Raw genomic sequence first — 16,887 nt, forward strand, 5'->3', positions numbered from 1 at the left:
TGAGTCTGTGTTTCGCAAGAGATCTTAAACAAGCCATTTGTTTATTTTGAAGAAGTACTCGAAGTTAAAATCTTTAAATGTGCTTTGTTTTTAGTTTTTATAGAGTGAGAAGGCGTATTTGTGCATATTCATGACAACCAGGTCTAATCAGTTACTGTCATTTTTATCTGTTATGTAAATTTTTTTTTAGCATTCTCAGAATAGATCCATGTTCTGTTGCAGTAAAAGATCAATAACTGAACATTGTAGTTTCCAAACTTGATAACGTTTCTTTGATTCATGTCAAAGAAATGTTTACCTGTCATGGTGTTATGGTTACATGTTTAGCGCTTGTTTCCAGGCTCTGATCCGAATGCCGAGTCTTTGTCGCTCAGACTTGTTTATGAGGAGAGGGTCTCTTTTGGTATCAACCCTGCAGTTTCCACTTTAACAAATGTGGTGCAGATTAGAGAGGATTACAATGAGGTGGATTGCAGACTCATTGCGAAAGAGGTATGGCTGAGGCGAATCCTTTCTGAACATGATTTTGTCATTTTCATGAAGGATAACGGTAATTTTGTGTAATTACAGATGGGGATAACGTCTCGAGATCACTCGACACCGGTTCTTTTCCTTCAAAACATTAGCAAGCACCTGAGTGGTACAGCTCGCACCATAGGTGCTGCATTGGTTGGACGTTTTGGTAAGCAAGATAAGGTTTTGAAAAGTTCACTGAAAAGTCTGAGTTTTATTTTTAATCTCTGAAGTCTCTTTTTTATCCAGGTGTCCGAACTTTCATCCCCAAGTCTGCTTCCACTGGTTTTCTGTATGTTGGTGGGCCTGCCGTTGTTCTCAGTCTTGTTGCCATGGCACCGGATGACAGCTCTTTGTACGCGGCTATTAAAGTTCTTCTCTCAGTGCTGGAAACGAACTCTGCAATGCAGGCCGAAATGAACCGCATCAATGGATACAAGGTTTTTCTGAGCTTAGCAACACATCTGTAAAATCACTTTTGTTTCAGGCATGAACATTTTCTTACAGTTCGAGTCTGTTTTGTTGTATTTTGTACTTTATCTAGCTGTTGGCCTTCCTGCTGAAGATGAAGAGCAGTCTTGTCAGCCATCGAACCTTTCAGCTGGCTTTGTGCCTCTCAAGTTCAGTGGAGATGAGCTGTGGAACTGGTTACCTACAGGACACGCCTGCTTTCCAGGCACTGCTGTGTGACTTGGAGGTAAAAATCAGCATAGCTTTTAAAAGTTAAACATGTGGAAAAGTTTTTTTTTTTTTTTTTTTTTTACTGAAATAAAAACTTTTTCTTTATCCCTCATTTTTAGGTGTGGCGGAATACGCCAGACAGTCTGGACCTCTCAGTCCTAAAATACTTTGCTGATATCCTGAAATCCTCCAGGTAATCTTCAAACCATGTGGCTTGCTGTTATAAGTTCATATCCAGATTAAGACTGTACCACAACAATTAAAATTGTCCAGAACATTGATAGTCTTCTACTCCCTGTTACTCACAAAGTAGCTTGAAAGTTTCCACATTTACATGAGTATTCCCAAAGCTTTCTCTGTGAGATTATAAGGGAAAAAAACAGGTATAATCGCCACCAGGTTGAAATTTGTTGTGAATGACATTGTTGGCAGAATGCCTTTAGAGTTAGCAATGTGACTGGGTCAGCAGGGAATTGAAATCACAATAAGATCATGCCTTCCTTCACACTGAAATGAGTTTTTCAAACTTTGCTGCGATCTAGCATTGTTAGTTGATGGTGGAGATCTTGGAGACTGGTTTTCTTGGTCCTCTATGAAGAGGGCCTAAACATATTTAAATTTACTCTTAATTGTCACAGCCAACAAATCATGTAAAACAATAAAGAGGACCTTGTTCTGAATTGACAGCTTTTATTGGCTGTTCTGTCAATGCACAGAGAAGCCTGTCATCAATATCACAGAACTGTAGAGCAGAAAATAGTCAGGGGAACGTTCAGCAGAATCAGTCAGGAAGGCTGAGGAGAGGACTGAATGCTTGTATGGATTGTTGAATTAGATTTTCTGTCTGCGGGAACAGATTGTGATTGATATCGGTGCCATTTCTGTTTCCCTCATCATAACCGAGCAGTGACAGCAGGAATGCAGTGGTCTTGCACAGCGTGGGCCTGCTGCCCAATCTGCTGTTTGAGTTCTGTGATCCTGCGGTAACCCTCCAAAGGGTCCACATTATCTCTGACATCATCACTTTACTACTGAAGGCTCACATGACGTCTTCAGACATAAGCAGGTAGAGTCTGAAGTTGTTTTTTTTAATACCAACATCCTGTTTTATAATTTAATGCTTTCTGCATGTGTCTTTTTGTGTGATAAGACTTGGGCTTTTCCTGGTTTACACACTCCCTCCTTCCAGTGAAACATATGAAAGCAACGAGATGGTGGACTGTGAAGTTTCAAATGACATGTCAGGTACACAGTTGACAATCCCATGCATATGAATACGATGCATGTCTAACATCTGGGTCTGATAGAGGGCTGTTTTCTGCCGTTCAGGTCCAGCAAGCATTGTCTGCATCCGTAACAAGATGCTGCTTGTAATTTCTGAGCTCCTTAAATCAGACGGCCTTCAAAAATGGTGAGGATGAATACTTTTTGCTTTTTGTTAAACATCAGTGTATAAATAGAAGGTAGCATATGCCTTTTTTGACATAAAATCATATCATGGCAGGAATACCTATCCAAATTAATCTGTTTTTTTTTAATCCCCCAATTAGTCACCAGGTCACAGTTTTCCAGTCTCTCGGCAGCGATTGGTTCCTGCTCTTCCTTCAGGCCCACCTCCACCCGTCCACTTTGAAACTGGGCCTCGTCCTGCTCACACAGTTTCTATCCAATCCAGGACAGCAGAGCAGCTTCAGAGAGGGAGTGATGACAGGAATGCTCATAGAGGGCGTAGAGGAACCATTTGTTATCATGGGTAGACAAAATTTAATTTTTATAATTTTTTTGTATTTATCCCATTGGAATTTTGTGGGTTTTATTGGTTATTTGAATAATTTTTGAGATACAGTCCTGTTAAATAATACAGTTCAATCTTAGATCAACTCTAAGTTGTAGACACAACAGCAAAACAAAAAACCCCCAAAAGTGACCATTTTATTTTATAAAAACTAATATTTCAGTTATTGTGCCATTTTGTTTATCTGCAGTTTGTGCTTTTTAAGGCACAAAAAGGAGTCGCTTGCAAAATAATCTTTGTTCGTACCAGTTGATTACCTTAGTAAGGTCAGGCCATTTTGTTGGTTAATCAAAAGGCATATCATGGTTCTCACACCAGTTAATGATGCTTTAAAAAAATAAATCTTACCTTTTGTTAGTCACTGACTCCTCGCCTACTTACCAGACAACCTTCGAGTCCACTCTTGGTCCAAGGAGTGCCTCAGCACCACTTGTCCGGGTTTTGATGTTCTCCTGGAGTTGTTAGTCAGACACACTCACCTGCCTCAGGTATATGAAGCTCTAGCTGCTGTCCTACTTGGGAGGAGCACCAGTCACATGACAGCTGCAGAGGTGGGTTAGTCTGCACAGTCTTGAATCCTCCCCTACAGTACCAGTTTTGTCATCATCCTTTCATTGAATCTCTCATGTAGCTCGATTTGGATGATGCACTGCAGGAATTAATTGAGAGCCAAAGGGAAGCTCCCTCTCAGCAGCTTTGTGTTGAAGCTGCTATGACGCTCCTGGAGCTGGTTAAATTTATCATCTCTCAGGTTGGAAGAACTTAAGAGTCCAGATTCTCATAAGTATTTTTAAAGAAAATGTTCATTGAGGAACATGCGTTTCTGTTCTTGTTTCAAAAGCCTTTATCTACAGATGAATCTGATAGTGATGCACCATGGGAAGTGCAGCTCCCAGCCAGTGTGATGCAGTTCCTTTGTCTCCTTCACAATCTCCGACCAAGAGACCCACTGTGGGCATCACCGAAGTTCCTGCGTTCACTCGCCAGCGTCGTTTATCCTGTTGAGATTTCAGAGGTTTGTTGTGAGGTTATGGTATTATAAAGCTCTCCTATAATTTATCATCTGTGGAGTTTCATTGTCTGGTTTTCTTTCTTACCGTAGGTTGACCCTTGCGGATCAAATAAGCGAGAGGACACATTCATCACTCATCCAACGAGGAAGCCGGTGCTCGACTTCATACGTATTCTGCTGATGGACAGTCTTCTAAACGTCTGTTCAAGCTCCAACACACATCCCATAGTTCTGCTGCTGGAGGTGAATTTCCAGCCCATGCCATCAGTACCTTGCTGCTCAGGAAACCATGAATGTCAAAATAATTTGGGACTTTTAAGTATTTGGAGTTTGAAGTCTTTTTTTTTTATTTTTAATTTTTATCTGAGGCTTGATCCCAACACATCATAACTGGTTTTATAATGAACATGTATCTAAACATAGAAGTGTATTTTTTTTAAGAGTAGATGCATCTGTTTGACTGTTTGAGGGATAGATTAACTCTTTAACCTTCGATATTTGCTTTCAACATCAGGGTATGTAAACTTCAGGCTTGTACTATGCCTATCTTATATTATTCATCTTGTAGATTCCAGTCACGATCAAGTGATGGACGCTACAGAAGAAAGGTTGTTGTTTTTTTTTCACTGAAAACTCCTCTGCAGTTTGACCAAATTCTGCAAAACTCTTTTTTCTCCAGAAGGTGCCACTCTATGCTCATTTACCAAACAAAGCAGAGCTACGGTGTTTTTGATCAAATTATTCACCACTCGGAGGGAAAAAAAGCACCTAGAGGGCCAAAACAGCACATTTCCTCACAAGTGTTTTCACTCGCATCATCTATGCACTTGCCGTTAGATAAAATATTTTTTTTACTTCTGGCCTAGTTTTGTCCTGATGGCACGTCGCTGGAGCAAAGGCAGACTTTTCAGTCCGAGTTGGTGGAGCTGATCACGAACATCATCCATATGCTCAGCCATGAGGACGATAACAACACCCATCTCACCTCACAAGGTAACATCACAACACATTACTTTTATACACCTGAATCTGTACTCAACAGAAATTAAATAAGTTTTACTTTTTCTGTTAGACTGCAATAATCAGAATGCCGAAGGAGAGATGGGTACTCTGATGGACAATGTGGTGCTCTTCTGTAGGACTGTGCTGCAGAAGCTTCACAGTGGAACATTTTCTGGAGAGCCTGAAAGTTTGCTCGACTTCCTGGCTGATCAGATTATGGTGGTGAGACACAGACGGCTTTCACAAAATGTATTGGATAAATTCAAAGCAACGTGTCATTAACTTGGAGAGCCTTTCAGCAATAAGAGATGCAAAATGTAGATCAGGTTTTTCAGGCATCATCTGTCTGATTCTAGGCTGTGGGGAAAGCTCATACTCAAAGGGAGAGGGCTGTGTCGGCCCTATACTCGTGCACCAATAAAGTCCTGCTTCACTTCCTGTCCCAACCGCGACATTCCCAGGAAGAGAGGGAAGTTGTCATCAGGGCATTGCAGACCTTCATGGAACGCTGGGATGTTTTCATGGCAACCTACAATGCTAATGTGAACTTCATCACCTGCCTACTTCACTCTCTGCTGTTGATTCGCTCTGGCAGGTAAAAAAAGTGTAAGAAATTATGCAAAACTACTAGACAGATGCAGCATTATATTCCCTAGTGTAAATACCATTCTGTCATAGTATCAAAGTATTGTCACAAAACTTTTTGGTAGAGAACATTTCAAAAACATAAAATACACGCATACCAAAATTAGGGGTAGGTTTTAAGTGCTTATTGCTTAGAATATTAAATATATTTTTCCTGTCTGCTCTCTATCGTAGAACTCTGCTGACTCCCTTGATATTGTTTCAATTTTTTATTTTATGAATTACCTCCAAAACCTTAGGTTTAAGACCTTTCACATGACGAAGGTACCTTTTGTTTTACACTCTCAGGCTCACAATTGGTACACATGTGATCGGGAAAAAAAATATTGTTTTTTTCTGAAAAAGAAAAGAGGCTTTAACCAATAAAGCTGGCAGGGGAACTCCAGGCACCAGACAAAAAAATACCTTGGTCATGTCGAAACTGTATCTGGCTTCTTTTTGAAAGGATAAATAACCTTAAGAATGGACACATTTTTTTTGTCGCTTTTAAAATGTTAATATACCTCAATACCAGAAACTTATGCCTTGTTCACTTAGTAATTCTTTTAGTATATTTATATATTGACACATAACCTTCTTTTGTAGCTACCCAGAAGGTTTTGGATGTGTGGCACAAAAGGGTCACAAAAAGAAATCAAGCCCTTTACCTCGCAGAAGTAAAAGCCCTTCCAACCTACGTAACGGCGCAGACATTACGACAGGTTTGACTCTCTCTTTCAGGGATTTTATGTTTATTTCACTCCTCAGAAAATACGAAATGTGTGATTTTGTGTGTTTTCTAGATGACAAACAACTCGTGTCCTTAGCAGAGGCCTGCTGGTCAAAGGTAATATCAGAAAGACAACACATGCTCGAAGAGAGCTACAAGGTTGAAATCTCAGCGAGCAGTACGACGGAGACGAAGCCAGTGGGCATGACTGAAATCAGCCCCCTATGGGAGGAGATGGCACACAAAGCCTGGCAGCTGTACACAGGTAAGCTCACATTCTGCAGACAACACAGAGGATTAAAAAGCATGACAGTGAGCGCCCAGGTATTGATATTTATGTCTTCTCAGAATCTCAGAAGACAAAAGCAGCCAGCAGATCTCAGAGGACGCTCGATGCCATCAGTAGTGCTCTTCGCTCTGCTTTGGGAAAAGGTCAAGAGTCAATTAAAGCAGAGGTACATCGCCTCACATTTTCCATCTTGTGATGTTGCACGCGCAAGTTTAAATTTTTTGTCTTGTCTTTGTGGAAGAGCTGCTTGAAGAAATTCAGCATTGAAAGAAAACCACAGAATTATGTAGAAGACACTGAAAACACATAAAAACTTACTTTCTGTGATGAAAAACTAACTGCAAAAAACAGACCACCCCATGTTCACAGCCACATGTGATGGTGGTGGTGGCATCATGCTGTGGGGATGCTTTTTTTTTGTCTATGGAGACATGGAAACTGAAACGGCAGCAAAGTATTGCCTCAGAAGGGATTCATATATTTTGCACATTTTTATTGGTTATAAAATTAAAACCCTGCATGCATTTTTTCCATTTTAGTCTTGTACTACTTTGTATTGTATCAATATACATTTTAGATTAAGGTTTTTATGTGACAGAATGGGAGAAGTTCAGGTGGTATAAACACATATGCAAAGTTCTTCAGCATAGAGTTTTTCAACTCTAGATTTGTCTCCTTTGAGGTATCTGGGGTTGTTGCCTTCTCCCAGATCCCAGAGGACTGTGCCAAAAGTCCATCGAAAGACAACAATGTGCTTATGCTGTGGGCCGTCCAGCCCTGCGGGGGGTGTTTATTTCTTTAAATAGATTTGGATTATCACAGCTGATTGCCCCTGAGTGGTCTTTGTAATTGATATCTGTTAGGCCCATCCATGGGAACACTAGCCACAGCACACCGTTTGCCGCTGAAGGTTAAAGACGCCTTTATTGTTGTTTTTTCCCCCCCCGAAACACGTGGCCCACATCATTAGTTCCCCCACAACGCTTAAGACGTTGAGCCATCTGGAGCAGGGAGCAGGGACATATTACTCAGGCACACAGGCATGAAATTACAGCGTCTGTGTGTCTGTCTCACACTCCCCAAAAGTGTACGTGTACGCTCTTGTTTGTGCATGTGTCTTGCCCACAGAAATCATGCTGGCAATTACAGTGGTAGCAATCTGATGAAAACATTACTCATTTGATGTTATTCTTTATCATATCAGTTCCTGACAGGCTATCAGAGAAGGTGATGAATTGTTTTTCCATCTGAGATGCAAGGAAGAGGATGGCGGGAGGTTTTAGTTCTTCATCCTTACTGTGTTTTGCTGCATAAATGTTGCAAAATGTTGGTAGTGTTTAAATCAGAGATGTGGAAACAATCAGCTATTGTCAGATGCTTCTCTCACCTTTTCATCCATCTTCTTGAAGTAATAACAGCCATTAATTAATTTGTAGATCATCAACTTATGACCTTTATTTAACAATTTGTGTGCTTTTGATGAGCTTCTTTGCAGCACAGAGAATCATCTTGCTCCAGGGTCTCTCAACAGTACACACACCCCTTTTAAAATGAGACTATTATTGTTTATTTCTTAACCATCTCCCATGTTTAGTCATTTTGTAAAATTCTAAATGAAAAGCAAACAAATACAGTTTAAAGAAAAAATACAATTGTGAGAATATTCCAGTTTATGGGGTAAGTTCAGCATATTTCATTTTTTCAGTAAGTGAGGTGTGTCCACCCTTACCTGGCAAAAGCTTTCCAAATTTCTCAAACTGTTGTGATGCTCCTGGTCTACAGCCCTCTTTTGGTCATGTCAAAGATGTTCTGTCAGCTTTAGTTCTCCAACTCTGTCTTGATTTTGAGCTAGGACTCATTGTGGTGCTGAAAAAAAAGTTACATCTTCATCTTCTGCTATTTAAAGAAAAGTAACCCAGGCCCATTGCATGATGCTGCCACCACCATCCATCACAGTGTGTTTAAGGCTCTTTTGAAGGTGTGCAGTATTGTTTTTGTGCCAAATCATTTGAAACTATGTCCCAAAAATTTCATTTCGGTCTGGTCAGACGCATTCCTACACAATGTTTTAAGACTTTTTTTTTGCCAGTGATCTTTTGATAAAAATAGTTATGTACAATTTTGTAAATTGTGGCTTTGCATTAAGAATAAATATCTGCAAATGGTAAAAACTGTCCTGGAAGAGCTGTATCTCAGGTTGGGTCAGCTTTACCACAGTTGAGGCAGGTGCACACTGAAGAAGTCTGAATGCTAAAATTAATTCAAAAGGTGTATCGGCAACATATAAGGGTGTGTACATGCATCTCTAGGCTATTACAGGTTTTTATTTATTTGTTTTTTTTTTCATCAGAGGTAATACATCATTAAAGGTGGAATGCATTGTGAGAAAATTTCACCAAAGTCAATTTTTTTTACATCATAAGAACTTGGCTTTTTAAGAGAGCACTTTTGAAAGCAAATGCATCTACATTTATTAACCAAATAAATAGGTTTATTGTAGGTAATGGAAGAGAATATAAAAACTGATAAGCAGACTTTGTCCTCAGTTAAGCTTCAGTGCAATCCTTCCAGAGATTTATTTCATCAGCGAATGCAGTTTCCATAATCATATCTGTGTCTTCATATTAGAAAGATAATTAACAGCACTAATGATCACGTTAAGTTCATTACACATTCACTGCCAGCTCAGAATGAAGTTGACATTATGTTGCCTTATCATCAAAGGTGGCGTATTGTTGGGAAGTCATTAAAATGGAAATGAGCACGATGTTCTGATGTTAATTGCAGAGGGAAGAGATGAGTTATGTATTTAATGCAGCATTTTAAAAAGCCAATGAGGTTCCTATCTGCTAAATAGGGTAATTAATGCTATATATTACTTATGTTTGTCCAAATGAAGGAATGAAATTAGAGACGATGACGCCAACTTGCTGTTTATTTGTCACAACGCGCCTCTAGTCTGCAAACTTCATTATTACTCATATTTCTATAATCTCCCTTCAAATTCCTCTTTTATTTCCTTCGCGACGCAACTTCTCATTTGGATAGGCAGCCGGCCATTTAAGGAAGCAATTTGTTTTCTCCGAAGAGCCTGTCAAAGTTTGTCAACTTTCATGAACATGCTCACTCTGTAACCTATCTAGAATTAGTACATCTGCTCTTGTGCAAAAGTGTTCTTGCCTTTTTACTCTGGTCGAAACGAACAAATTAATTCTTTCAGCGGGTTTGTTCCACAGAACGCAAAATTAGCATGTGTAAATAAAACTCGATATAAAGAGTTACTGCGCGCTCGCTCGCTCAATTAAATGGCTTTCCTGGGTCAGCTGTGAAGATGGACACATGTTGTTTCACTAGTCTCAGAGCGAGCACCGCTGTGATGATGGGTTTAATGAAGCAGTTAACAGTCAGAATATGATCCCAGTGTGTCTGAACATGAGCATTGTGCAGTGTCAACACACAGCTCTGTTTGGGGGTTTTTTCATTGCTTTTCTCTTTTAATCGCCCCTTAAAAAAAAGAAAAAGAAAAGCACCCATACACTCGCATGCTCACACACAATAAAGGTGCTCACACAAACCAACCTTGGCGCTGACTGTGGCGAGGCTCAGTGATATTAATGTTTATGTTAATTAGATCACACCAACAAATGATTACATTTGAACACAGGGTTATTGTAAGACTGTAGCCACTAGCTTGTTTTGCCCAGTGAATGCAATTTAACACAGATGTAATTGTGTGAATACATTGTAATTGCATGAGGAAACAACGCCATTATGTATGTGTGCATTTGTTTGTCTGTGTTCGTGTGTATGTGTGTGTGCAGTCTGAACCCAAACGAGTCACTGCCTTCCCTCTTTTCATTTGCAGCTGTTTTCACTCTTTTTTTTTTTTTTGCAGGAGTTTCTGTCCAACATGGAGTCGCATCGGCATCGAGGTCACAGTGTGTTTGAGAACATGAGGACAAACCACTTACAGGTTGGACATCATAGTTAAATGTGTTTCAGAGATGAAAATAGGAGTTCGACAAAATTATTTGTTCCCTCTGTCCCAGTTGCAAACCACCAAGCAGGAGCTTGTGAGCTCTCAGTGGTTGCATGTGGAGGCCGAGCTCCTGAGAGAGAGAGCTGTATTCGGCCCTGGCCCCGGGGTGCTGTTGAGCCAAGACTGGGTGCAAGAATCTGCGGAAGGCCCAAACCGAACCAAGCTACGCATACGCAGAAAATTCATGAGACAATCCAAACGGGTAAATCAGCTCGGATTAGAGGAGGAGATTCTACTCTGAATTTTATGACATGTACATCACCTTGCTGCAGTATTCATACATGAATAACTTTACACATTACAACATTACACATTACAACATCAAACCTATGTATGTTTTGTTTATAAGTGATAGTCCAACACATAGTAGTGCATAATGGTAACATGGAGGATCTTTTCATCATCTTCATTTCTAAAGACTGATATTTTTTCAAATTTTATTTTGCATTTTTCTGATTTGATGTTGGGTGTCTGAACAGCAATTTTCAAGTCTAAGCAGATTTTTAGGTCCAAACTTTGACTCTGCCATTTCCAAATATGCTTATGCTCCAGTATGTTTCTCCCTATAAAATGTTTTTTTTGTCCAGAATTGCCCAATATGTATTTCCATTCATTTCCCCATGAACACTGACCGGACTTTCTGTCCTTGCTGAAGAAAAGCATACCCACAACATGATACTGCCACCATCGTGGTACATTATGGGGATGGTGGGTTCTAAGTGACCAGCTTTGGTCTCATATAATTAGAGAAACTTCATCTATATGTTTATTGTGCCCCTACTTAGCTGGTAGCAAAATGTATATCTGTCTTCTTGTGGCTCCTGGCAGAGGCCAGATTCGTAGCGTGGAAGACTAAGATTCGTCCTCTAAATAGATTCGTCCACCTGAGGTGTGAACCTCTGCTACTCCTCCAGCGTTACAATGGGCCTCTTGGGTGCTTCTCTGATCAAAACTCTCCCTGCGTTGTGTGTCATCACCATGCATGACATCCACATATCATCCACTTGGCAATCCTGTTTATCTATCTCAAATTCCAAAGAAATACATTGAGGATTATGAAAATGGTTGTAAGATGTGCTACATGTCACTAAAAATGTTTCTAATGCAGATTTATGCCACTTTTAAATGTGACGAATGTTTTCCCAGCAGCTGCTGGGAGCACTGGGTTTCAGTTTAAGGTCTGAGGAGTCCAGTAGCAGATCAGATGGTGATGCAGGTAAAGATTATTTTGAATTGCTTGCATTCTGAAATTTCACCACAAGATGTCACTAAGTCCTACTAATTTTTCTGTTTAAATCTTAATTTCTGTCCTGGACACTCAGAATTATCTTATCTTTTTTTTTTTTTTTTGTCATAGAGCCAAAGATTTTGTGTGACTTTGATGCAGACGGTAAAGAGGACGAAGCAGATGGGGAACAAAGCTGTGATCGCCTGACGTTTTTCCCTGCTTTGACTGAGACGCCATCAACTGCTGAGGGTTTATCTGACCCTTTCACCCCTAAACCCTGCTCACACACACAAGACTGCCCCGACATGCGCATCGTCCTCCAAGAGCTGCACCCTGAAGAGAAGGTACCGTGGCACTGGATGACGTTTTGGTCTTTCGGCTCTGAATAAAAGTAAAACTACTCCCCGCCCTTCCAACACTCACATTCATAATTATCTGATGCAGATGAAGGGATTCCAGTAGCTCAGCGCTGCTATCAGAATTTCATCTTTCCTCATTAGTTAAATATTTTAATGTCGAGGCTCAGCACAGCTCCACTCATTGTTGCAGCGAGTTAGAAACTACGCACATGTTGACAGGGCCCTCTGATCGCTCCGGCAACCAGCCGCGTCTTTTAATGTTTCTGACAGAAGTATTAATAAAAGCAGTAGGAGGTGATGCAAGCTGTCTTACATCCGCTTAGCGAGTGTGTGATGTGTGCTGGTGTGTCCTGTTGCCTTGCAGTTGTTCAGCGCTCGGCTCCCGCTGAGCTTCTTGTCAAATGAACACAGTCATTAGCTCTGAAAAATGCACACACACTCACAACCGAACATTCACACAAAGGGAGACCCACTCATAATTAGCTTGCCAGCGCCAATAGTGTGATTATGACAATAATGTGTGTGGGGAGAAATCAATGGTCTGACATTAGGCTCTCAGTCAATAAAAGTCCTCCTTTTCCCTCCTCCTTCCACATCGCCGGCTAAATCGCTCGCAGGCTGATAGCGCGTATCTGTCTGGACTGCAGATAAGGAAATGAGTTTATTGTTATGTATTTAATTTTTGATGGCAATAAATTTAACTAGTTTAATCTGCTCATTATTGGTGACAGTTGGCGCTGACTGATGTCATCTACCATGATATAGACTAGCGAAGACTCACTCACCTTGACTCCTCTTAAACACCTTCACATGATAAGTGACCGTATCCATCACAGCGTGTCTCTGTGTGTGCTTTAAGACGAGAGCTTCTGATCACTTATCAGCTTTACCATTGTGTGTGTGGCAGTGATTAATTCTCCTAATAAAGGCCAGGCAGGACCTCCTCCTCGTCCACCGAGTGTGTGGCTGCGTGTCTGGGGGTAGGGACTCTGATTTGATTAGTATAAATTGTGCGGGCCCTGCGGCTGTGTTGGGACCCCATATGTTTTTTTTTAGGGGTGCTTGTTTCCCGGTGGACTCGGTGCATGGAAACGGCCAGGTGCACGCACTCATTGTGAAATCAAGGGAGACAATAAAATTATCCACACATTATCACGATGCAGTTAGCATTAGCCGCAACCAGCGCTGAAAGCAGCATGTGGGTTCACTGTGGCCGAGGATGAAAAAGGGGCCGATCCTTCTCCTCCTCATCAATCAGATCTGATAATGAAGTGTTCAATGGTGTCTTTTTAATAAGGATTAAAATATGTGATTAAAATGATCAATCATGTAAAGGCTGAACCGCTATCTGATACGTCGTGCCCTGAGAGAATAACGCTGTGGTGTGTATGTAGTGTCTTGTATAAGGATTATTGTACAGACTGTTGGCACCCTCAGTAAAGATCTGTGTGGAACATTAAAATAAATTATTACAGTTGTATAATCTCAAATGAATAATCCAACTTTCAATTTAAATACATTTACTTGATGTGAAAAAAAATCCCTTGTTAAGAAGCACTTATTGTTGAAATCACTTTAAAATAAATATGACTGAAACATCAAATCAATTTATGCTTTACTTTTTAAGATAATCCAAGTTTCCAGATCATTCTAATTAGTAACTTGCAGCTTCCTTGAGGTATGGATGTGACTCGTCTCTGAGGCCCGATTCTGGTAGCAGCCGGTCACCCAGTGAGGAGGAAGATAATGAATAAGATAAAAAATATATATATAATATATATATAATTTCTGCTGCATCTTGGATTCCCAAATGTTTCACATGCCTGATTGTTTGAGAGTGATACTAGGGAAAAGCTTTTTCTGTCCTACATCCACAAACATAAACATATCATGTGATCTGAGACTAATATTGAGCCTTTCTGCCAACACCTTTGGTGGGTTTGGGGTAAAACAAAGGTTGAGAATGTACAAAAGCAGCTCTTTCCCACAGTTGAGTATGGCTGAGAGTCCATGATGCTGGGGGCCAATTTCTCTTCCTGGGGACAGAAATGGGCTTTTAGACTGTTGGCGCCAATAGTGACTGTAATATGTTGGATTATGTTAGAACATTAACTCTTTATAATTGCAGAAGGCATTGAAGAAAAATCCAGTAGATTACCAGTAAAGTAAAACTGAAATAGGTTTTTCAATTGCGTAATGATCTGGAACATTTGATCACACGTGTCATAATTGGTCCACCAGATACACATTCAACTTTCTTTTATGATCATCACACTTTTAACTCTAAATCATATAATTATTTCTCTCTATGCTTTAATCTTGTGGCATGTTTTATGAAGTGTTTTTTGTTTTGTTTTGTTTTTTGTGGCTAAAAGGAGTTGTAAAAACTAAGTAGCAGGGGTGCCCATAATTGTTTAACTGGAGATTTGTGTTTATTTCCTAACAACATGGGCTAGTTTAACAATGTTGTAAATTTATTCATATTAATAGTTGGCTTATTTAGTTTCAAATCATGCAACTACAAAAAACCATTAAATTTTTAGGCTTTATACACACATTTACAAGGGCTGCTAACAAACAATTCGCCTCTGTGTGTTTCTCATCATGTAGATAAAGGCAAAGATGTGTGTGGTGATGGTGAGTGGCCTGAAGATGACAGAAGGTTTGCTGCTGTTTGGAAAGGAGAGTCTGCTGTTGTGTGAGGGATTCACTTTGAACGCCACTGGAGACGTTTGCTGCAGGAGACACCACCCAAGCAGGTACCGTCACCCTGTGAGGGCTACACACTTTTCTACTGTTACAAAAAAAAAAGGTAAACATGACATCTTCTGTGTCCCCTTCTTCCAGTGTGAAGGATTCCTTTATTTCCACTGTGCTGAACAAAGAACTGCCGTCAGCCACTTGCAGACGTTGGCTTTATGAGGATATCAAGGAGGCTCGCTTCATGCGGTTCCTTTTAGAGGTTAGCCGTCAAATTAATCTCAGATATTTTTGATATATAGCAGCTGCAGAAATTTAAACTAAAATGTAGCCACCTGCTATACACGACTGCTTATTTAAATTAGAACATACTTTTCGGGTCTCGTCTGTCAGGTTAAAAGTAACTTTTGAAAATGACAACATAAGCAGGCATTAGACAAACCTTTAAAAGAAACATGCAGTGTAGGAAACAAAAAATTGCAGTCAATAATATTCGATCAAGTTTGTTAGCTGCTTTGCATTTTTTACATTTATACACATAAGCTTTTAATTAGAAACGTAATACATAATCTACACGTATATATATATATATATATATATATATATATATATATATATATATATATATATATATATATATAGTCATTACTTAAGCCATTTTCTATTAATAGTTTATGACAAGATTAAAACAAAATTAATAATTAAGAAAGATTGGCTAAAAATAATAATGTGAATACATTAAAAATAAAAAAATAAACTAGCTAATTTTAAGGAGGACTTTTAAACAATATCTGGTGAGCTGTTCTATCAATGCATTTTTTTTTACTCTGAGACTGTGTAAACTGTAATATTTGCAATCCAAACATTGTAGTTATTGCTCTCTGCTGGTTGAATGATGTTTAAACCATTTTTATTTCAGATATTAAGGCAGATTTATTCATACACCACATTTCAGCAACATGGCAACTCGGTTATTTACCTGATTAAAAAGAAGTACAAAAAAAACAAAAAACAGCAAAATATTACATTGTAGAAGCGAAATAGAGGTAAGCAATGACGGGCTGAAAAACACACTATAATTTATGATGTTCCAGTTTTTATCAACCAGTAGCTCTAAACAGATGAGCTTTTAGACTTGATGTAAAATAACTCGGTTTTCATTTTTGCAGTTTTTTTAGAAGTTTGTTCCAGATTAGAAGAGCATGAAAACAGAATGCTGCTTTTTCATGTTTGGTTGTGATTCTGAGCATGCAGAGCAGATATAAACCCAAAGACCTGAGAGGTCTGGAAGGTTGATATGACGACAGATCTGAAAAGTTAGCTTTAGAGATGAATAAAAAAAAAATCTGTGCAGGAAATAAGTCAGAAGTCTGACTGGGCTACTCCAAAACATAATTATTACTACCAGTAAAATTTAAAATATATATTTTAAACTTAAATCTGAAAGAGTTTAATTTGGGGCTTAGCTGTATTTTTTTATACTCTGTGATCTTGTATATTTACCAGGAGGAGTAAATGTGCAATATCACATATGCATAACATGGGTTGAATAAATCCAACCTATATGTCCAAAAAGTACTATATAAACATAACAAATGTTACCATATACATTTTACTGTCTCTTTCTGCTAAACTAGGACAATACTATTGAGATTTTCATGAAAAATGGACACTCTGCATTCCTCGTATTCATGAATAAAGACCATGTCTCTGCATATAAAAGGTAACTAATTTAGACTTACTGGATCTTCGACAATTTTTCAGTAAACAGGCTTTGACCTTTGTTGTTTTTTCTCCGGCTTCAGACTGAGCAGAGTGGTGCCGGCATTAAAAGGCAGAGCACTTGCTGATGTCATCATTAATGCAAAGTAAGTGTCAATCTTTTTATTTACTTCCATGTAGATTTGTTTTACTG

General features: G+C 39.3%; 1 protein-coding gene across 3 annotated transcripts in view; it reads left to right on the forward strand.

The window, feature by feature from the left end:
- wdfy4 (WDFY family member 4) overlaps positions 1–16,887 on the forward strand; it is a 52,981-nt gene that overhangs the window by 17,766 nt on the left and 18,328 nt on the right. For 2 of the 3 annotated variants that reach the window (XM_081616412.1, XM_017309189.2), the window contains exons 24-50: positions 341–492; positions 571–682; positions 763–953; positions 1,058–1,210; positions 1,314–1,387; positions 2,102–2,260; positions 2,345–2,439; positions 2,524–2,605; positions 2,745–2,947; positions 3,374–3,540; positions 3,621–3,740; positions 3,831–4,004; positions 4,092–4,244; positions 4,868–4,994; positions 5,074–5,225; positions 5,360–5,598; positions 6,234–6,349; positions 6,431–6,622; positions 6,706–6,812; positions 10,542–10,619; positions 10,696–10,887; positions 11,832–11,901; positions 12,043–12,257; positions 14,883–15,031; positions 15,120–15,234; positions 16,610–16,695; positions 16,778–16,840. In XM_081616412.1, coding sequence (XP_081472538.1) covers positions 341–492; positions 571–682; positions 763–953; positions 1,058–1,210; positions 1,314–1,387; positions 2,102–2,260; positions 2,345–2,439; positions 2,524–2,605; positions 2,745–2,947; positions 3,374–3,540; positions 3,621–3,740; positions 3,831–4,004; positions 4,092–4,244; positions 4,868–4,994; positions 5,074–5,225; positions 5,360–5,598; positions 6,234–6,349; positions 6,431–6,622; positions 6,706–6,812; positions 10,542–10,619; positions 10,696–10,887; positions 11,832–11,901; positions 12,043–12,257; positions 14,883–15,031; positions 15,120–15,234; positions 16,610–16,695; positions 16,778–16,840 — 3,736 coding nt within the window. The remainder of the gene's footprint in view (positions 1–340; positions 493–570; positions 683–762; positions 954–1,057; positions 1,211–1,313; positions 1,388–2,101; positions 2,261–2,344; positions 2,440–2,523; positions 2,606–2,744; positions 2,948–3,373; positions 3,541–3,620; positions 3,741–3,830; positions 4,005–4,091; positions 4,245–4,867; positions 4,995–5,073; positions 5,226–5,359; positions 5,599–6,233; positions 6,350–6,430; positions 6,623–6,705; positions 6,813–10,541; positions 10,620–10,695; positions 10,888–11,831; positions 11,902–12,042; positions 12,258–14,882; positions 15,032–15,119; positions 15,235–16,609; positions 16,696–16,777; positions 16,841–16,887) is intronic. The other variant, XM_008429715.3, reaches the window with a different exon arrangement.

The sequence above is a fragment of the Poecilia reticulata genome, chromosome 15, assembly GCF_904066995.2.
Source record: "Poecilia reticulata chromosome 15, P_reticulata-male-v2, whole genome shotgun sequence".
Lineage (NCBI taxonomy): Eukaryota > Metazoa > Chordata > Actinopteri > Cyprinodontiformes > Poeciliidae > Poecilia > Poecilia reticulata.